The 23,067-nt window shown below is 32.0% G+C and overlaps 2 protein-coding genes across 3 annotated transcripts; one reads left to right on the top strand and one right to left on the bottom strand.

Moving 5' to 3' along the window:
* Positions 1-4,602: 4,602 nt before the first annotated feature.
* Positions 4,603-10,348, bottom strand: LOC111471011 (anti-sigma-I factor RsgI6-like). Its single transcript, XM_023116684.1, has 7 exons — positions 10,280-10,348; positions 10,113-10,159; positions 8,970-9,192; positions 7,901-8,064; positions 7,384-7,482; positions 5,708-6,496; positions 4,603-5,021 (listed from the first exon to the last, which is right to left on the bottom strand). The coding sequence occupies exons 1-7, from the start codon at positions 10,326-10,328 to the stop codon at positions 4,662-4,664; spliced, it is 1,731 nt and encodes a 576-aa protein (XP_022972452.1). The 5' UTR covers positions 10,329-10,348; the 3' UTR covers positions 4,603-4,661.
* Positions 10,349-13,661: 3,313 nt separating this feature from the next.
* On the top strand, positions 13,662-22,197 carry LOC111470994 (DNA polymerase kappa). 2 transcript variants are annotated; one of them, XM_023116664.1, is made up of 14 exons: positions 13,662-13,777; positions 14,248-14,420; positions 15,295-15,468; positions 15,561-15,684; positions 15,769-15,869; positions 17,422-17,508; positions 17,748-17,843; positions 17,991-18,111; positions 19,094-19,222; positions 19,785-19,876; positions 20,067-20,178; positions 20,663-20,997; positions 21,131-21,429; positions 21,882-22,197. In XM_023116664.1, exons 1-14 carry the CDS (start codon positions 13,696-13,698, stop codon positions 22,003-22,005), a joined length of 2,049 nt encoding a protein of 682 aa, XP_022972432.1. In that variant the 5' UTR covers positions 13,662-13,695; the 3' UTR covers positions 22,006-22,197. The 2 variants fall into 2 exon arrangements, with proteins under 2 accessions (XP_022972432.1, XP_022972431.1); XM_023116663.1 differs by having other exon boundaries at positions 15,561-15,869.
* The last annotated feature ends 870 nt before the right edge of the window (positions 22,198-23,067 follow it).

Genomic DNA, 23,067 nt, shown 5'->3' with positions numbered 1-23,067 from the left:
GATGAATTTCGAATTGTAATAGAATGTTCACGCGCGCGCCTAATGAAGAGAGTGGTGCGCGTCAGCAACATGTATTGGCTTTTGTAAATACATCGCGAGATTTCATTGGTGCGTGACATTCACGCGCTTAGGTTGAGAATGAAGGTTAGGTTTCATTTTGGGTTGGTTAAAAACGACGCAGTTTTTAAAAGCTTAAAATGACAAAAGACAGGTGGATGGTGTCGAGTGGTATAAAATTAAAAAATTGTATTTGTGAGGTTATAGTTTTGTTATTATATTAATAATGGCTCTAATATCTCTGTGAACCATCGATGTTACAATACTTCTAATCGAGACGTGTATCTTAGATTAAGAGATTAACTATTCAAATCTCGATCTCCAAATGTTATGTTCGTCTAATAGCAAGTTATTAATGAAAACTGTGGTTGAGAAGAGATATCTTAAACAAATATTAATGTATATCTCGTCAAACCCTAGTACTGAACCATCACATTCGGTTTGAACAACGAATGATAATAATTTTAGTTTCACGAAAACGAAGGCTTGTTTGATAGGTATTTAGTTTCTTTGTTATGTTGTTAGGATCTTTATGCTCGAGTTTGGGTCGTAAGGTCTTGGACATATGGCTACATAATTTCTTTGGACCTCATTTTAGTCACAAATCTCTAGTTTAATATAGTAAGTGTAACCGTCCAAGCTCACTGCTGACAGATATTGACCTTTTTAGCCTGTTACGTATCGTCGTCAACCTCACAATTTTAAAACGTTGTCTGTTAGGGAGAGATTTTCACATCCTTATAAGTAATGATTCGTTCTTCCCCTCCAACTAATATGGGATCTCACAATCCACCACCTTGGGTGCAAGCTTCCTCGCTGGCACATTGCCCAGTGTTTGGCTCTGATATTATTTATAGTAGCTTGTTAACAAATATTGAAAACTAAGATGGTGTTTGGATAACTATTTTTGTTCCCCTCTCTAGGGGATGTGGGATCTCCCAGTAAGAGACAAAAATGAGAAATAAGATTTTCGGGATGTTATAATGACACTCGCTAGAGAACAATATTTTGTAAAATTGTGTAACGATTCAAGCACACCGCTAGCAGATATTTTCGTCTTTGGGCTTTCCCTTTCGGGTTTCCCCTCAAGACTTTAAAACGCGTCTGCTAGAGAGAGGTCTTCACACCTCTTATAAATGATGTTTCATTCTCCTTCCCAACCTATGTGGGATATCACAATCTACCCCCTTCAGGGCCCAGTATTCTCGTTGGCACTCATTTCTTTCTCCAATTGATGTGGGACCCCCACCAAATCCACCCGCTTGGGTGCCCAGTGTCCTTGCTAGCATATCGCCTCGTGTTTACCCCTTTGGGGAACAGCCTCTTCGCTGGCACATCACCTGGTGTCTGGCTCTGATACCATTTGTAATGGCCTAAGCCCACTGCTAGCAGATATTGTTCTCTTTGGGTTTTCCCTTTCGAGCTTCCCCTCAAGGTTTTAAAATGCGTTTGCTAAGGAGAGGTTTTCACACCCCTTATAAATGGTGTTTCATTCTTCATTCTCCTCCCCAACTGATGTGGGATATCACAATCCACCCCCTTCAAGGCCTAGTGTTCTCGCTGGCACTCGTTCCTTTCTCAATCGATGTGGGACCCCCACCAAATCCACCCTTTGGGTGTCCAGCGTCCTTGCTGGCACACCGCCTCGTGCCTACCCCCTTCGGGGAATAGCCTCTTCGCTAGCACATCACCCGATGTCTAGCTCTGATACCATTTGTAACAACCTAAGCCCACTGCTATTAGATATTGTTCTCTTTGGGCTTTCCCTTTCGAGCTTCTCCTCAAGGATTTAAAACACGTCTAAGAAGAGGTTTCCACACCCCTTATAAATGATGTTTCGTTCTCCACCCTAACCGATATGGGATATCACAATTCACCCCCCTTCAAGGCCCAATGTTCTCGCTGGCACTCGTTCCTTTCTCCAATCGATGTGGGACTCCCACCAAATCCACTCCCTTGGGTGCCCAACGTTCTTCCTGGCACACCACCTCATGTCTACTCCCTTCGGGAAACAGCCTCTTCGCTGCACATCACCCTGTGTCTGCCTCTGATACAATTTGTAACAGTCTAAGCTCACTGCTAACAGATATTGTCCTCTTTGACTTTCCCTTTCGAGCTTCCTCTCAAAGCTTTAAAACGCATCTGCTAGGGAAAGGTTTCCACACCTCTATAAAGAATGTTTCGTTCTCCCCAACCAACCTGAGATATCACAAATTGTCTTCAAAGTCAATGCCAAAATTTGAAAACTAAGACTTCTTATTTCAAAACAACTTGGTTATTACAAGAACTTCCATACAAGCCCAAGCTATCCAAATCATTCAAATCAATGTCAAATTTATTTGAGGAAAAAATGAAAATGGCCTTTAACCAATTGAGATTTACAAAAATTTAGTGACGAAGAGATCTGATATATTAAATCTTTATTTTCTTTTATCCTATTTTTCTTTTTAGAAATCACGGCCCATTATAGTTAGATCTTCATTAAATCATTACTATGGTTTAGCTTTGAATTAGAAACTAAATGTCAATCATTTATACTAAATCACATCAAATTAGTAATATTAGATTAAATTTATATGAGTAGTCAAATAAACAGATTAAAAATAAAATAGCCAAGAAAATTTATGAGAAACACGGAGATAATGAAAGATTTGGAAACGGAGGGAGAAATAACTTGAAATAACTCTATTAACATTTTTTTTATAAACACTAACCACATCCAATAAGATTTTTAATAAAATATAATTATAGATATATAACATTTCAAGAATTTTAGCAATTGACCAAAGTAAATTAGAGAAATAATTTTGTAGAAGTTCGAACTTGAAACTGATGTTATTGGCTCATATAGGTTGACTTGGATTTTAATGGGCGGAATCGAACTTTCATTAAGGATAACTTTGCAACATCAGCCTAAGCTAATCACGTAAGTGGCCTTACTATCGACATGGTTATATTTGATGTTGACACGTGCAGACACGTGTCATATATATTGATATGTGTGAATTGTTTGTGAATCGATATGCTTATGATATGTTATGTATATGTTATAATATGTGAATTGTATGATAATAATCACGATACGATGTGTTCAATGATATGTTTGAGATAGGATATGAGAAGGATGCACAAAACGAAATGTAACGATAGGAGTAAGATACGTTCATAAAGCGTTAAGGTTAGGTTAAATACTGAAGTGCTATGGATATGAGAGATTGATAAAAGAATATGATTAGGTTATGGTAGAAAGGGATAGGTGTGATAGATTAATAAAACAACAGCGTTAGGATACGTTCCTGTGATGATATGACTAAGGTACGTTCATGTAACGACATGACTGTGATAAGTAGAAGAACGTTAAGGCTATGATAAGTTAGGGAACATGACCACGAAGTGTTTACAATATGATATGATTAGTATACGACATGTGAATGACGGATATATATATGTTGTCATATGATATAAAAATGATATGAAATATGTTATAGTACGAGATATATGATAAATTGACATGTTTATAATATAGGATCATATATTGTGATGCAATATGCTATTGTATGATATGTATATGATGAAATGTTATTTTAAAAGCATGGGACGTTATATTATGTCTCATAAATTGTGTGTATACAGCAGGATATGAATGACACGAAATCACGATAAGTGGCATGAAATATAACCCCGTTAGTATTATGTATGATATGAGAACTGAAGAATGAGAAACAATATGATATGAATGTTGAACGATATGTAAAATGATATAAAAAACGATATGATATATACAGAACGCTAGCAGGGTTGTATTAAATGATAATGAAAATGAAAAAATGTTGTAATCTCATGCATTATGTGTGCTCATGCATTGGGGATACCCTATTCCATCACGAGGGTACGGACGTGTACATCCATTAGGCAGGTGAAATATCGTTATGTTTTACATATTGCTGCCGTGACGGTTACTAATTCTAGTGGGTGTTCGGAAAAAGTTGAGCTACCAGAGAAGGCTCACCCGACAAGAAAAGGGGTCCAGCGGTGTGCAAACTGTGGGTGAGCCCATACTCGCACGTATGGGCTGTGTGTAGAGTATATGGTACCATCCAGACTTCCCATTAGAATAGTCCCGTAGAAAAATAGACTGATATGATAGATCCGTCATTGTATATAGTGGGGTCACTTAGAGAGTATTTCTTAAAATACTCAAGCACGTGCTACCTCTATTTTAGATCAAGTCAACGCATTCCTGTACGTATGGCTGACGACGGTATCGCAACTCGAGACTATGACACATGCATAAGTAATCGTATTATTTTCTTAAACTTGGCTAGAATAAGATGTTTTTTTTATTTAAACATTTATTTATTTTATTTAGTCTTTTATGGTATTATTTATAAAGTATTTGCAAACACCTAAATCTATGACAGTATTTTAAAGTAAGCTATTTTTACGAAGTCATGTTTTATAAAAGTTTAGCTTTCATTCAATGTTTATAATATGGATACAGTAACTAAGTATAAAATTTTGGGTTTGTTACAAAATCTTAGTTTCAATTGTTACAATTGTTACAGAGATTCAATTATTAAGCTTCATCATCAACACCCAAATGATCAGGCTTCAACGTGAACCAGTAAAGGTGATTCCTGTTCTGGTGCAGCAAGAACACTGAACTTCTGAGCATTGAGGGAAGGGTTGGTGACAGACGGGTGAGAGATTTGCATTTCATAATCTCCATGGAAAAGTGATGCTTCAAAGAAGCCATTGGCATCTGTTGTAGCAGTGATTGAGTCTTTGATTCCCCACTCTTTAAGCAACTTGTCCACAACATTACCAGTAGCTAAGTTGTTGAAGTTGTTGTCTGTCAAGCACATTCGATAGCATCCCGATGGCGACCAAGCTGACCAAATCACAATCCCATTCACTTTTGGATGAGCAAATCCCTCTCTTAATGCTTGTTCCAAGTCTTGAGCCTGTTTGAATCCACACAAAAAACCCAGAATATATCAGATCATCATGTCAAGCTTTCACAAAATTCCTGCCTCAATTGATTTTGATTTTGATTTTGATTTTGATTTTGATTTTGATCCATTCCTAACTAATTGAGATGATTTGTAATGTCTAGGAGGAAGCTTCAGTTCTATAAGCTAATCAGTATGTATTACTTCTAATCTCACCATTAAAAGTAAACGTGAAAATTCCTCTGGCATGTAAATCCAGAGAATTTTTTATGAGTTGATTAGAAGAGGCATCAGATTCTTTGGCATGTCAATCTCAAAGCAACTTAATGGATTTCTTTATATTAATTTACCATCAGTCCTACCCAAAACTAAGACTAAGAACGGTTGAAATGCTCCTATAATCACCTTTAAACGAAATCCTTGAGTATAGTTGAAGCTCATTGTGAATCTAATTATCTGTATCATCGACTAAGATATGAATAACTCATTCTCACTGATTACTTGCTGCCACTTGAAAAAAGGACAAGCTAATGGATTGCAATACATTTGATTTTGTAAGACAGGACAAATATGGACAAACTAATGGTTATAGATGTGATTTGTTATGTATCCTACGATGATTTTGTTTTAAAATTAAGATAAATTCAACTGTAACCTAGCAGAGGAATATTAATTTTTTAAGATTTCTAGAAGTGTACCTGATTTGGCGAGTTAGAAACGTCGATTTCGGTGAGCCAAATCGGTACTCCGGCAGAACCAAGGGTATCAATGGCGGATCTCATGTAAGGAATGTTAGGAGAAGGTCCGAAATGCGATTCCAGTCCAATCGCGAATCTGCCGCCGCTATTACCAGAATAGTGCCTGATAGAATCCAGCTTTTGGAGGTACTTTGCGGGAGAAGATGCCGCATCGCCGCTATTCTCGATTGTATTATACTCATTCATAAACAACGGAATCGATCCATCGCGTTTCATCGCCCAATTATAAAACATACCGGAAGCAGCCGACCCTAATTTTCTCTCAAAAAAATCAAAATGGAGATTCTCATTCTCCACATCCCAAGCAATCACTTGCCCTCGGTACTTCGCCATGACCGAATCGAGTCTCTGTCGGGCGGCACTAAAGAGATCATTCTTCGAGAGCGATTTCAGCCAACCTTGTTGGTAGGTTTCGTCGTCCCAAAAGATATTGTGGCCACGGACGGCGATGTTGTGCTGCTTAGTGAACTGGATCATGGCGTCCGGTACGGAGTAATCGACACGTCCCTGCGTCCTCTCGGTGCTGTACCACTTCATTTCATTCTCGAAAGTGGTGGTGGTGAAGCGGGAGAGGAACCAGTTCTGGTAGGGGGAGTTGTTGAGAATGTTCTGGTTGATAGCGCAGCCGACATGGAAGCCCGGCCGCCGTTGTAGCAGAGAGATGGTTGCATTGGAGAGGGGATTTCCTTCTCTATCGATAGCTTGGATCTTCACTACCCTCTTGCGATACTGCAAATCCGCATTTCATAACTCTTGGCTTTATATACTACTCAATATCATTTAATAATAATTTACGCCCATTTATAATTATAATTATTTACTAAATATTTGAATTTTTAATTTTAAAACTTATTAGTATTTTTAATTTTTAATTTTTTTATTATTTTTTTGTGTTTTATTTTTCAAATTTAAAATTGTGTTCTCCTCTCAAAATTTATAAATATTTAAATTTTGAAATTAATTAACAAAATTAAAAAAAAATTATTAAAAAGATTTTTAACCTTTTACTCTCAAATATTAAACAATTTAATTCTTCTAAAATTAAGAGTTAGATTTTTATTGAAAAATTAAAATTACAAAAACTTATTGTGTTTGAATTATTATTATAATTATTTACTAAATATTTAATTTTTAATTTTAAAAATATTTATAAAAAATAGATAATATTACCAACAAACTTATCAGTATTTTTAATTTTTAATTTTTCAAAATAAAAAACTAAATAGTTATCTGTTTTATTTTTCAAATTTAAAATTGTGTTCTCTTCTGAAAATTTATAAATATTTTAATTCTTATTTAAATTTTAGAAACCAAAATAAAATTTTAAAATATTTACTTAAATTTTGAAAATAATATTTTAAAATTAGATAACAATTTTTTTAAAAAAAATATTAAATATATTTTTAACCTTTTACTCTCAAATATTAAACAATTTAATTCTATTAAAAATTAAAATTACAAAAACATAAATTTTTAATTTAATTATTTAATTATTACATTTTTAGACACTAAACTTTTACTAAATATTAAGTTAAATATTTTTTTTAAAAAAAAAACTTAGATAATTTATATATTATATATATATATATATATATATGTGTGTGTGGAGGGGTTACCTTCTCAATGGCATGGTCTTGATGAGCTTTCCATTGTTCTTGAGTAAATGGTTGCAATGAGACGCTATCCACCCAAATTTCCACCATAGTGTTGTTGCTCTAAACAAAATTAAATCAAAATTAAAATAGTTTTTAAATCCATAATTAACAAATTTAATTACCATAATATTTTATTTAATCAATCAATTATTTTAAATAATTTAGGAACGAGTCAATAAGTCGTATAAAGCAAGAACGTATGGTACTTTATGATAAAACCTAAGCCAAGTTTTAATAAACGAGTCAAATATTACCTTATTTGAGGTCAAAATTACCCACAGTTAAATTACAAGTTGAATACTCACAATATGTATCTATTTAGTCCATAAACTTTTAAAATATTTTAAAATAATTTATTTATTATATAAAAAATTAAATTCTAAATTTGTAATTGTGTACTAGTAAATAAATAATTTTATTTAGACAATAAATAGAAATAAGTTGAGAATTATTAAAATGAAAAAATAAAGCGTCCTACCTGGAAGTAGAGCTCAGCTGGACCTGATTCGCTGACAGTGAGGCCGCCCTTGAGGAAGGACCAGCAATTTGATTGGGCGGTAGTAACTGCCACGTGTACATAACCAGTTCTTGTTTTTATAACTGCTACCACGTCAGCTTTTCCCTCGTCCACTTGTACCCAAGCTGCAAAATTATTGGAATTGAGTTAAGAGTTGATTAATAAAAATAATTATCATCCAACAATTATCAATTAAACACTTTAATTAATTTAGAAAATATCAAAAAGATAATAATAGTAATAATAATAATAAACTATTTTACTTATCATTAATTTAAAATATTTTAATTATTTAATATGTACCTTTGAAATTTGAATTTAATTTCTATTTGGTCCTTACATTTCAATATTTTACACTTTTGCCTCCAAATTAGTATTTAAAATTAAGTTTAAGTTAATTCATAAAAATAATTATTTTAACCCTCTTAATTAATTTTAAAAGGTCAAGGACTAAAAAGTAAATATTTAGTTAAAAAAAATTAAGGATAAGAGTGCAAATTATGAAACTTAACCAAATATAAACAAAATTTACACATGTACCCTTGAATTTTGAGATTAATTTATATTTGGTCCTAATATTTTAAAATTTTACACTTTTACCCTCAAATATTCAATAAGTTTACGTTAATTAATTAAAAAATTTACTAATTTAATTTTTATTTTTTAATAGAAATCAACGCTAAGAACTAAAAGCTAAAAAAAACAAGGATAAAAGTACAAATAATGAAACTTAGAGACCAAATATAAACCAAATTTACGTTTCCAGTTTAGAGGGTAATTTCTATTTAGTCCCAATATTTTAAAATTTTACATTTTTTCCCTCAAATATTTAATAAGTTTACATTGATTAATTAAAAATAATCATGAATTCAATCCTTTTAATTAATTTTAAAACTAACAAAAACTATTAATTATTTATTTATTTTTAATTCTTTAATAGAAATCAACCTCAAGACTCAAAAGTGATATTTTGTGAAAAATTAAGGATAAAAATATAAATCTTAAAAATTTAGGGACTAAATGAAAATACCAGAAAATGTGTAGATGAGGTTTGTACGCAAGTGAAGAGTCTGGGAGAAGGCATCAAATGGATGGTTCCTTGCACGTGCCACTATGAATTTGTTGCCATTTGCTTCTTCTCTATGCTCTATTTTTGCACTCCCAAATGCCAACCATCCTTTCAACCCATCGTTCAACTCTGGGTTCTCCACTATCCCTCCCTTGTATTGAGCCTCTTCTGGCCTTGACAAACACTGCCCAAACACACCAACTCGATAACAATTTTGGATCGAATTCGATACTACAAATAGACCCGACACTGCTCGGGTCTCCATTTTTGTTCCAGATCAGTGTCACGACGTTCTACGTCTCAATTTTCATTTAACTTTTTATCCGGTTTCACTTTCACCCATTACCTTTCGTCGTCAGTCTCACGTTTTAAAATACGTCTATTAGGAATAAGTTTCCATACTTTTATAAGAAATACTTCGTTTCTCTCTCCACTCGATGTGAGATCTCACAATCCACCTCTTGAGGGCCAACATCCTCGTTAGCACAAAGCCGAGTGTCTGGCTCTGATACCATTTGTAACAACTCAAATCTACCAGTAGCAGATATATTACTTATAGTTGTCAAACTCATAGTTACTAGGGAGACTTTGTTCCCCTATTCACTCGATGTGGGATCTCACAATCCATCGTCCTTGAGGGTCAGCGTTCTCATTGGCACCACTTAGTGTTTGACTCTGATACCATTTGTATCATCTCAAATCTACAAGCATATATATCCACTTTGACCAGTTACTTAGCCATCAGACTCATAGTTTTAAAAAGCATCTATTAAGGAGAGGTTTCCACACCCTTATAACGAAAGTTTTGTTCCCTCGTTTACTCGGTGTGAGATCTCACAATCCACCCCTTGTGGGTCAGTATCCTCACTGGCACACTATTCGGTGTCTAACTCTAATATCATTTATAATGACCCAAATCCACCCCTTGTGGGTCAGCGTCTGTTTTTACCCATTACATATGACTGCTAGTTTCACGATTACAAAACACGTCTACTAAGAAGAAATTCCCAATCATTAAGAAGAATGTTTCATTTCCCTCACCAAACAATAATCTAAGAACAATTTAATGAAAAGGTATTTGACATATTAATATTGAGTCCTTACCTCGACATGAGTTGTGTAGTCATACGACAATGCCTCTATCCCGAAACCTGCAAAAGAAAAAAAAATAATAATATTTTTCGTTAACAACACGCGATTTTTTTTTTTTTTAATTCAAACAATATATTAAACTAAATAAACTTTAAAAAAAATTAAATAAATGAAAAAACCTGAAGCAAGAAGAACAGCAGAGATCATCAGAGTCACCGCCATGGCCATCTTCTTCCTTAAGAACAAAACAGAGACTGAATACAGAAGGATTGCAGAAACAAGAATTATGATGAATAAATAAGGATAATTATTGACTAATTAAGGATAATTTATATATAAGGAAATTAAAAATAGAAATAAATAAATAAATAATAAATAAATAAATAGGAAAAGAATGAAGTTTTTGCATGGGAGACAGATAGATATGGAAAAACGTATAGCCTTGTTTCTATCTATAAATAAATGTTTTTTTCTTTTTATTCTAATTCTACCGAGAAAATTAACTGTGGTAGTTTTTTTTAACCGAGTTCGGATAGAAAATTTCGACAACATTTGAGTTAACTCGAGCTATGTTTATTTCGGATTATTCAAAATATTAATAAATTCGATACAGATTGTTGGATGATAAAAATCCAGATCGGGTAAGGAAATGATCATGAGTTTATAATCAATGAATACTATCTTCAGATGAAATGTTTCTAGAAACCAAAACAAAATCATGAGAGCTTAAGTTGAGTGGACAATATCATACCATTGAATAGTCGTGTTCATCCCATAAAGATAAATAATATTTTCTTCCTTGAATTTTGATTATTTTATATAGTAAAAAGTTGTGTTTGAGAGACTGTTTAATTTGATTTTAGTTATTTATATTTTCGAAATTATATTGAATATTATTTGTAACTATATTTTTAGATTTTGGTTGGGATTTTTTTATAACAAATCCAAAATAATTATATATTTTTAAATTTAATGAAATAAAATATTTAATTAAAAAAGTTAAAATAATTATAATTATATATTTTTAAGTTTTGGAATAAAATCTACTCTTTGTAATTAAAATAAAATAAAATAATTATGAAAATTAATAGATTTGAATTTTATAGTATATAATTATTTTTCTTCCAAATTTTGTATATTAAGATACAATAATATCTGAACACTAAATTACGATTTTATTATTTTTCCTAAATTATTTATATATTTTCTATCTCAAACTTACCATTTTAGTGATAAAATGATTTAAATAAAAATATATTTTAGTAAGCTTAAAAAAACCTTAATTTATATTAATAATAATAAATAATGGAATGGTCGGGTCGGGGTCGGGTCTCAGCTAAATCCATCCTTAGGACCATTACTCTTTTTCTCAAAATTTAATTCAATATTTAATATTTAATATTTAATTACTAATAAATCTTTAATATTTAATTAGCAATCATTTTCCCTTTTTTGCAATTTGATTTTCCAACTATAAATAAATAAATAAATATATATATTATGAACAAAATTATTTATTTTCCTATCTTATTTTATATTTGTCTAAAATTTTAATGGCTCTCCAATAATATCAATTTAAAATATTTACCAAAAAAATATTTAATTTTCGACAAAACATTACTTATGATCTTTAAATATAAACGGTTTTTATTTTTGATATTTTTATTTATAAACCGAGTATCTTTGTTCTAGATAATTGAAATAATCTCAACCATCATTTCTCGAATAAAGTACAACCCCTTTTGAGGACACTTTCAAGCTCTCGAAGACGAGTATTCTCGATAACGTTGGATAATCCTCGAGGATCCTCTCATCGAACAAAGTATAACTTCTTTTGAAGCATCCTTCGAGCTCTCGAAGAGTCTTCCTTGAATCAAGGGTTGATTTATTTTGAGTCCTCAAACAAAATACACCATTTATTCGACATTTGAGTACGCGCTCTCGAAGCCCACACTTTGTTCGACAGTTTAAGAATTCTATTGACATGGTATATATGTGTAGGAACGTATAATGAGTTTCAATTTGATATTAAAATTTTAAAAAATGTATTACCATTTCCATCTATATTTACACACATTTAAGTTTGATCGAATAACTTTTCAATTAATTATATGGTAAAAAGATCGACATTTCCATTTTTTTTTTCAATTTTATAAATATATTAATAGAATAATAAAAAATTATAACAATTACTGATTTTATATGTTTATGAATTTAAAATTTGAGTTCTAAACCCTTTAATACATCAAATTTTAATAAATTTTAAAAATATTCCAGTTTTTAAAATTAATCTATATTAATATTTCATATGTATTTTTTGAAAATTTATTTATGTAGTATATATATATATATATATATATTTATTTATTTATTTATTTGTATGAAATTATTGTTATTATTATTTAATTAATTTCAATAAAATTTACTAAATTCAATATTAATTTAAAATTTATTAAGAGTCAAAAATAATATATATATATATATATATATATATATATTATTTTTGACTCTTAATAAATTTTAAATTAATATTGAATTTAGTAAATTTTATTGAAATTAATTAAATAATAATAACAATAATTTCATACAAATAAATAAATAAATAAATATATATATATATATATATATATATATATATATATATATATATATATATATATATATATATTTATTTGTCTGAAATTATTGTTATTATTTTTAATTAATTTCAATAAAATTTACTAAATTCAATATTAATTTAAAATTTATTAAGAGTCCAAAAATGATATATATATATATATATATATATATATATATTTATTTATTTATTTATTTGTATTAAATTATTGTTATTATTATTTAATTAATTTCAATAAAATTTACTAAATTTAATATTAATTTAAAATTTATTAAGAGTACAAATGAGATTTAAATGGACTAAAAATTGATAGAAAATGTATTTTAAATTAATAAAAATACCATAAATTTTGAACCCGAAAAATATTGTAAGGTTTTAGAAGTGTTAATAATGTCCAACTTAATATTTTTTTTAAATACTCTCCTAACTTTATAAAAATATAAAAAAAACATTTATTAGTTTTTGGATGAAAATCGATAATATTTCATTAAAAAATATCCTTAAAACTTAAAAAAAACATAAAATACACGGTTTCAAAAATACCCAACCTTTCATTAATATTTAATGGTTTAAAAACTTTAAAATATATCTTTATCTTTTTAAAATAATTAATACCACACGAAAAATATTTATGAAATATTTTAAAATAATGTTATTAATTTGATTTTTTTTTTATGGGTTAGTGAAATATTTTAAAGTTTAAAAGTATTTTTTTTATGGGTTAGGGAAATATTTTAAAGTTTAGAAAGTATTTTTAAATGGTATTTCACGTTTAAATGTATTATTCGAAAAATAAAGTTAAATTAGAATGTATTATTGAAATTTTAGAAAATTTAAAATAGAGGTTAAACTATTAATAAATTATTATTTTAGACCGGCTATAATTTTTTGGCGCCCAGTCTATAAATATCCGCGTTGCAATTACTTAAAAACTTTTTCATTAACTTCGGCGGGAAGCTTGGGAGATCTGGAGAAAAAATGGAAAAGAAGCAGATTGACGGCGATGACGATCGTCGTCCGTGGCAGTCTTACAACACTGTCTACACCAATGCAAAAGCCGGTAATTCTTATCTACTCACGAGTTGTTGATAACCTAGAGCTCTTTTTTTTTTTGAAAGTTTTGTTTATAGCGTCGATTTAAATTTGGAGGGCTAATTTATTTAGAGGAAACTTTCAAGTAATTGATGAGCTCTTCTGATCTTGTATGTGTGTATAATGCAATTGAACCAGTGGTTTGAATAGCTTAATTTGTATCCATGATCTTGACCCTGATCCGAATAGATCGATTTCAGTATATATTTTATTTGTTTGAACAAACCTGAAGAAATAATATACGAGTTTATTTTTCGAGATACCGTTGTTAATTAGAGATTTCAATAGTACAATTGGAAAATAGGAACGGATTTATTCATTGCAGATATAACATTCAATAACTATTGATATTTAACTCAATAAAGTAATGGATTGTAACAAATATATTATGATATCAAGTATTCTTAATCCTTCCCTTCTCTTTTTTCTGCGTGTAAGGTATGGAAGGTGTTGACAAGGAGAAAGTACAAAGAATTGTCTATGAAATGAGTAAAGGGTCGAAATATTTTGAAAATGAGGAGCGGAAAGAGGCCATCATCAGAGAAAAGATTGAGAAGATGCGAGCTAGATGTATGCAGCTTACTGCAACGGATCTTTCTCAGTATCAAAAGGTATATTCTATAAAAATTATGTCCTGCTGCATCTTCATTTATTTATCACTTGATTACATGTGGGGTTTTTTGCCTAGTGAAAAGTTGCATGTTTGGGGCTCAAAACTGATAACTTTAGTTTCCTAAGTGAACAAATGCCAAACCTGGAATTAGAAGCACCTTATTTTCACATTATGCAACTGACTCCCATTTGCGAGGAGATTGAGTTTGTAACTTGAACTCTATAGCGAGGTTCGTTCAATTACCCGGGAAAGGATAGAAATTGAATCATTGTTTTCTCCCTTACCCTTTTCCTTTTTAAAAAAAAAATATATAATTGGATATGCAATGATAAGTCATTGTTTACCTCGAAATAAATTTCCTGGCCTCTGAGATGATATTTCAGCCAGACTATCGTGTTTTCACGCTAATGTTATGGCTCTTAATTAGAAGTTTGGTGCAGACATGGGAATATGTATGTGTGCTCAATAAACGTCTGTTTCCTACTACACTTGAATTAAATCAGGCAGATGTCATTTCATGCAATTCTGATCGACAAAATTTTGTGGTCAACAGTTTGGACTTTTCGGTGAATGTTGATTCTGATGCATACCTTCTATCGTGAAATATTTAAAATTTCTTTGTGTGTCTGTATTCCTAGCCACAGTCATGTGCAATCACGATTTAGAGTTCTGAACCAAGCTAGACAACTGAGTAGGGGCCCATTATCAAATCCTTCGGAAGAATGATTTGACTCTGTTTCTCCACTGCTATTTAGGGGACTGATAATTCAGGCTAATGAGTACATATATATAAATATATTTTATTTCGGTATGATCTTCAGTTTTTGCTTAACATATCAGTTTAGTCAAGAGTGTTGTCCTCATATGAGCAGGTTGCAGATAAAAGAATTTTGGAGCTGGAAAGTACACGTGACCTGTCAAGGATATGGTTGCATGTAGATATGGATGCTTTCTATGCCGCTGTTGAAACTTTAAGCAATCCTTTATTAGAGGGCAAGCCAATGGCTGTTGGTAGCATGTCGATGATTTCTACTGCTAACTATGAGGTTTTCTTGTCTCTATATATGACATGAATTATTTCATTTTCAAGTTACTGGATTGGTAACGCTATTGTTGTTAACTTGTTATTCTGGATTAGGCTCGAAAATATGGTGTTCGTGCTGCTATGCCTGGTTTTATTGCACGTAGATTATGTCCGGAGTTAATTTTTGTTCCCACAGATTTCAAGAAGTATAATTATTACAGTGATTTAGCTAGAAAAGGTAAGAATTTTGCTTCAAGGAACTCTAAATGCATTTTGTATGTTAAGTGCTTATCCTTTAGTATTCACTTGTTTGTCTTGTTAGTATTCCGTAGGTATGACTCCAACTTCTTGGCTGCTAGTCTGGATGAAGCATACCTCGATATAACTGAAGTCTGCAAAGATCGAGGCCTTACTAGTGAACAAGTAATCACATTTTATTACCTTTTCACTATATCTTTTAGAACTTTGGTGTTTAAGTATTTAGGGTTTATCTTGTAGACAGCCTTTAGTCATCCTATTTTGGATCCTTCTCTTTTTCTTTTCTTGTTTTTTTTTTCAAAATTTTATATCTTCTAGAGAATTCAGAATCAGCATTAGAGAATGTTCTTATGTAGTTTTTGAACGAGAGACAAATAAATGAAAAGCTACTAATACTCAAAGATACAAACTCTACAAGGGAGTGAAAATTAGAACACAAAAAGAACCACTACAAAGAACAAAAAAAGATCAAGATATAAAAAATAACTTCTGCAACAAGAAACACCAAGCAAATTGAACAAAAAGAAACTAAGAAAGAGAGAACCTAAAGGACCAAACTCAACACAAAAGATCGTACTTTGAAAACAGAACCACATACCAAGTTTGAGAACCAAAAGTCTTGAACAAAAAAACAGGAAAGACTCAAAGATTTGAGACCTAACAAAAAAGAACGGCTACCAAGGAGAAAAAGAAAAATTGAGTCCAAAGTACCAAGCATGAACCACTGAACCCAAACCAAAAAGCAATGGAGCAATCACTTTTAAAACAATTGCTTTGAGAATTAAATGTAGGAATTTCACACATCTTGAGACCACAAGCTTCAATAAGAGAAGAAAATTTGCTAGACATCGATGAAGGAAGAGAATGAGGAATCACTGTCACTTTCTTGAAATAATGATACTAAATCATCTCCAAAGGAATCCTTTGCACCAATATTGTCAATAGTAGTTTTCATAAGTTTCAAAGTAGATTTCACGTTACTCAAACTAACTTCAAATGCATCATCAAAGTCATCAACATAATGTGAGAGAAGGAAAACTCGTGGGTTCCTTTGAAGAATGAAATACTTCTTTAGTGAGAACAACATTGGAATCTAATATAGTTAAATCTTGGTGCCTACAAATCTGAAAAACAAATTTCTTGACAAATGGAGCCAAAATGCTAGAAACATTTTCTTCAATGCAATCTGGATCACGGCAGAGTTGATCAACGAATGACAACAAGCGATCAACGAAGGGATGATGACAGGCATTGACAGGCAATGGTGGCTGACTGGGAGGGTTAGAGTTTTAGGGTGAGGGAGGAGTACGGTTGTGGGCTCAAGAGCTGCGGAACAAGGAAAGAGAAAAGATAAGTGAAAAAAAGGACTGGCGAACAGCAACGGAAATGATTGACAAATGGACTGGCGAAGGGATGATGATTGGCGGCGGTGGCGGCAAGAGACAACAATTGACAAAGAGGGTTAGGGTTTTAGGGTGTGGGAGGAGAGAGGGAGGAGAAGGGTTTAGAGTTTCCTGAAAATATGGAAAACTGAATATGATTTTTTTTTTCTACAAAAATATGTGCTTATGTAGTTAGTAAAGTTCTTTACATTGAGATTGTATATTTTTCAGATAGGAAGTGAATAGTATCACATGCAGCAGATTACCTTTTGGTTGTCTTTTTGGTCATCTAATACTAAAACTTTTCTCTTCCTATTTTGCTTATGTTTTTTTAGATTGCTATGGATCTCAGAACCAGTATTTATGAAGAAACTGGTCTTACGTGTAGTGCTGGGGTTGCTGCCAACCGACTACTTGCCAAGGTTTTCTATCTTTTCACAAGATCTATTGAGCATATGCGTCTCTTGTTGGAAAAAAGTACAAATTTATTATTGTTTTTGGTAACTGTGAAATTGCTTGGCAACATATTTGTCCTACCATTTATGGAATAACAAGAATAGAATCTACTATCCATTTTCGTTTGTATAGTCCTTGTGGATTAAAAATAAATGAGAAGTATTGCACAGAAGAATTGAATTGACGCACCATACTTGTTATTCAGGTCTGCTCTGATATTAACAAACCAAATGGACAGTTCATTTTGCCAAATGACCGAAGAGCTATTGTAACATTCGTATCATCACTACCCATAAGAAAGGTATGTGGTCATTACTTTTACGTTGAAACAGAACTCACAACGTTATTCTAGATGTTATTAAAATATGAAGTAATATAAATGAATAAGAGTTCTCTTCCTATAGTCCTATTTCATGAATGAAATGAATCGGCGAAGTTATTATCTCAGATTGGTGGCATCGGAAAGGTCACTGAACATATCTTAAAGGATGCTTTGGGGATTAATACATGTGAGGAGATGCTACAGAAGGGTGGTCACCTCTGTGCGTTGTTTTCTATATCCTCAGCAGGTCAGTGCACTGCGATATCCCACAGAAATTATATAATGAACTCATGGATGTGTTGGATGCTCCATATTCTCATTTAAGATTCATTTATCTTGATGACTTGAACACTCTTCTAGTTGTCTTTTTTCTCATCAATATAGTTTTTTTTTTAATCTTGTATGATAATTTGTTGATTTGTATATATTCCTCTTTTGCTTGAGTATGTATCTACTTTTTGTTTATTATATGAGGAACAATTTGTGCTTCTTATTTTTTCTTTCATTCTTTTCGTTCTTTTTGTTTGAACTACTTTTTTTTTAGTAATTATTTTTAGTGTAAGTTTGTACATCTTTTTTTTTCTTCTTCATGAAATTGTGGAGGCCCAATTTTTCATATGCATGCTTCAGCTGATCCCATAAAGAATTGCCTCATGCTAGTGATATTTGATATGGTAAGAAGTCAAGTGATGTTTGTAAGAGTTCATATTCTCCTTTTGATAGGAAGAGCTCATCAATTCTTCAACTTTTCCATTTTGAAAAATGTGGGATTTTGTTCCATATACATCATCGAGAAAAGTCAAGTGATGGATCAGTTTGCTGCTCCAAGTGATGTTTGTATGAGTTCATACTTATTTTGCTGCTCTAAATGTAGTTATACATTTTGGATTTTGGGTACTAATTACAAATAGGCGAATGTCAGGATACTTCTTGTATTTCCCAATACTCTGCCATTCTACTTTTTGTATTTCCCAATACTCTTAGTCACCTAATCGAACATCTTCTTGTTTTTTCTGCTTGTTTTATGATTTACTTTTTCTTTTTACTTTTTCTTCATTTTGTGCTGCCCTGCCCTTATTGATTGTCATATCACTTTTTAGATTACGATATAACTCATTATTGAAAGAAAAGTTGTAACCTGTTTTCTTACGGAAGTATGATTTTGACAATCAATTATTGATTGTTGCATCACTTTATACAATCTTTTTAGGTCTTACCCATGCTTGCAGATTTTTTCTTGTCGGTTGGGCTTGGCCTTGGGAGCACCGATACTCCACAGGTGAGATTGCGTAAGAGCATCAGTAACGAAAGAACGTTTGCAGCCACTGCTGAAGAAACATTAATTTTCCAGAAACTTGGTAATTATTCCCCTTCTCTCCCTCCCTCCCTCTTTTATTGAAAAATACTATCATTATTTGGAATTTCACCATGCATGATGCGAGAAATGCTGGATTGCTGGTTTGGCTTTCTATTGAAATTGTACTCTAAACTCAAGTTCCAACTTTTCCATCAGTTATCTTCAGAGTTTATACCTCCCTTATGCTTGCACTTTGTCCGTTGTATGGTTTGATGTATTTTATCTCTCACTTTTTCTTGTTATATTTGCAAAATTTGGTGTTTCAGCTAGTAAAACTAGAACATCTCTAATTTCATCGGATAATCTTGTTGAATTATTAACATAATTTGAGAAAACATTATGATGGTAGGTTATAGGTGATGTTTTTAATATTTTGGTCATCATTTAGAAGACTGGCTGCGGAGACTAGTATTGCCATTGTTGAATTCTTTGACCTGATCACTAGAAAGAATCCCATCAGCAGTCCAAAGATAACTTTACTCTGTAAATTATTGTGGTAACGAATACCTTGAATGTTAAGATTTTCTTTATCATTAAACCTGTAAACTTTGTATAAATTGCAGCTGACCTTGCAGAGATGCTGTCTATGGACATGGAAAAAGAAGGTCTGAGCGGGCGAACACTGACGCTTAAACTAAAAACTGCATCCTTTGAGGTATTTTATTTTTCCTGAATCCTGTCTATATCTGCTTAGATTGGATAATCTAGAAGAAAATTCACATTTGTAATATGTTGAGATTTCAATAACCACATATTAAGATGTGTGACTATTAACTCTGCTCTTTTTTCTTGCAGTTGTTGATTTGGTTTTACTGCTCGAACTCAACTTGTTTTAAAATTTACAGGTTAGAACCAGAGCTGTAACTTTGCAACAATACATTTGTTCTAGCAGTGACATCTTGCAACATGCATCAAAGCTGCTTAAGGCTGAACTGCCCATTTCTTTGAGACTAATCGGTTGGTTCTTGATTTTACTGTCTTTTTTTAACGAAAAAAAGTGGCAATGAAATAATTCAGGCATGTTTAATAATCAATTTGTTTTCTTTTTATTTTCTTTTTTCCTGGAAATTAAGCTTATTACCACTTCTTTCATGCATGCGTCTCTTTGTCTGTTTTCTATTTATTGAAAAGGTTAAATCTAAGTTCATTAAAAAGAAAAAATTACTAAGAATTCAAACATGTTTTTTTAGTAAAGTGAAGGCAGACTCGCAAAATTATTAGAAAATAATCTTAAATGTTGAAAACAAAAAATTAAATTATTATCAAACGGAGCTTTAGAGTTCATTTTTTACTGGTGTTGATCTCATGTGCTTAGTTTTTTTATGTACTAATATGCTCAAATGTGATCCGCCATGTCTCACATATGATGAAGTTAAACATTGAAATCCTTGATGTTGCAACATACATAATTTAGATTGTAAGAGGATCTTTACATCTCTAGGGTTGCGGATATCTCACTTCAATGAAGATGGAGCCATTGCTGGGTCTGATCCGGCTCAAACACCTATTACTCGATTTATTACATCAGGAGATGCTACTAGAAAGAATATGGGTGATTGTTGCACCTTAAATCCTGATCCTAACGTTCATGACTTCATGGATGAATCTGAAATTGATGTATTTATCAATGGCACTGAAACACACCATCAAGATAGTAGTCATCCAAGAATTGGCAATAATCTCTCGAATATGGATGACCGAAACTGTACATCCAGCAATGACGCTGAGAAGTCGGAGAAATTTAAGAATCTTTCGAGCAACGTCAGTACTGATCAGGTATATTTCCAAGACTAAAGACTGGATTATGGATTATGGATTATTAAAGGTAGCAAAACTTTAATCGATTGGGTACACTTATAGTTCTACTTCATCATACAAATGGCTTCTAATGCATTAAAACTACATGTAGGTGGACAATTTGAATGGCTTTGTCCCTCGAATATCGGGCACAGCATGTGCTTCTTCCCCTAGAAACCTCGAAGGCAATCAGAATAGTAATGTCGAAGCCAGAACTAACGTCGAGGCAAGATCACCAGATAATAGTGGACAGAATCTGTGGATCGATGACTACAAATGTGCAATCTGTGGTGCCGAAGTACCAGAGAGTTTCATTGATGAAAGACAAGAGCACATGGATTTTCACATTGCGGAAAAACTCCAGGAAGAGGAATCTGGCATTCGTTCAAGAACCCTTACGCCAATCCGAAGGTAATCTTATTTTGCACTCTCGAATTTAGTTGAATTTATGTTTTAACTACTGTTGAAAAGCAAAATAGGGAAAAATTTAAACAAACATCTTGATGATTTTAAATGAGAAGACTATTGGTGCATAGATTATGGTCAGGCTGAATGTGAGATCCCACATCAATTGGAGAGAGAAACGAAACATTCCTTATAAGAGTCTGAAAACCTCTCCCTAATAGATGCATTTTAAAATCGTGAGGATGACGGCGATACGTAACGTGTCAAATACGTAACGTGTCAAAGCGGACAATGTCTGCTAGCAGTAGGCTGGGGTTGTTACACTGAATTTCCAGAATGCTTCATGGATGTATTTCTAAAAACTTTACGAACTATTCTGCATTTGGCTGATCAAGAATGTCATCCTAGATGTGTTTTTATAATCGTGATTCTTACACTGAATGCCTGGTTTCTAACAGGACTCCTGACAAGAACCAACTGACAAGTCAAAGGAAGCAGAAAAGGCAAAAGTCAACTCCAAAGAAAGAGGTCAAACACATTCCAATTGACTTATTCTTTGTGAAGAATAATCAGAAGTTTTAGTATTGGTACGTTTTGTGTTTGTATATATTTGTTCATATCTTTTGGGATATTACCCATTGTTTTTTTAGGATAGTTCATCGTTTCATTCTTCTCATGCAGCGTCATAAGTTTCTACGTTAATGTACGGTAAGTATAATGATAAATCTCATTCTTTTTATGGATTGTCACTTGGCGTTTTGGTTTCTTGGTAAAGCACTGGTATTTAGATTTTGTCCGATAACTCATTTGTTTTTTTTTTCATGCGAGAATTGATGTGTATTTGAATCATAGGGGCTAGTAATCGATGATATATTCATATTGGTGACGTTTTTATCCTTATAATCAAGGAAGCCATCCCAAATACACCCCTAGAAAGATCATTAGTGATTAGAACGGTAATTGTACTTGTATTGTAAAGAACTCACACTTGTAAAGAAATTAGTATGACAATACGATATGATTACAATGTTGTAATTGTTATTGATCAAGAATAGGATCGATAGTTATTTATGAGGATAGTTGAAATGTATGTAAACTAATCAAAATCATTGAAAATATTAATAAAAAAAAAGTAGAATTTATAATCTTCTAAATTTATTGTATGGGTCGTGCCTTGTTTATATGTTACATGTTACCTAACTTAAAGTTTGTGTCAACTTTAATAACGGTGGTTCATGTGACTACAAATCTTGACATATGATTTGAACTTTAAGAAATTATACGTAAGATTTCTTTAAATAATTTAAAAAAAATTATAACCCCCCATCTAACTTGTGATATAGATTGTTAACTCAAATCATATGATAGGTCGACGACGATTGGATTTCGTGGATTGAATTTTACTTGACTGTCAACAGCTCCCTTGCGTGTGCTCGGGGTAGAAGAAGTTTTGTATAAACTTTCTAAGAGGTAGAAGAGAATAAACCGGTTGAAGCGTAATTATATATATATTTTGTATTAGAAAAAGGCACCCCCACACACAGCATAAGAAGCATACTTCAAAACAGAATCAAGGGACCAAGAAAAGCATTGAAATAAAAAAGTAATAATAATACATTAAAAAAAAAAAAAAAAAAAAAAAAA

The sequence above is a fragment of the Cucurbita maxima genome, unplaced genomic scaffold (assembly GCF_002738345.1).
Source record: "Cucurbita maxima cultivar Rimu unplaced genomic scaffold, Cmax_1.0 Cma_Scf00048, whole genome shotgun sequence".
Classification (NCBI taxonomy): Eukaryota; Viridiplantae; Streptophyta; class Magnoliopsida; order Cucurbitales; family Cucurbitaceae; genus Cucurbita; species Cucurbita maxima.
Note: the sequence above shows the minus strand (reverse complement) of the source record. Positions and strands in the feature narration are given on the sequence as shown.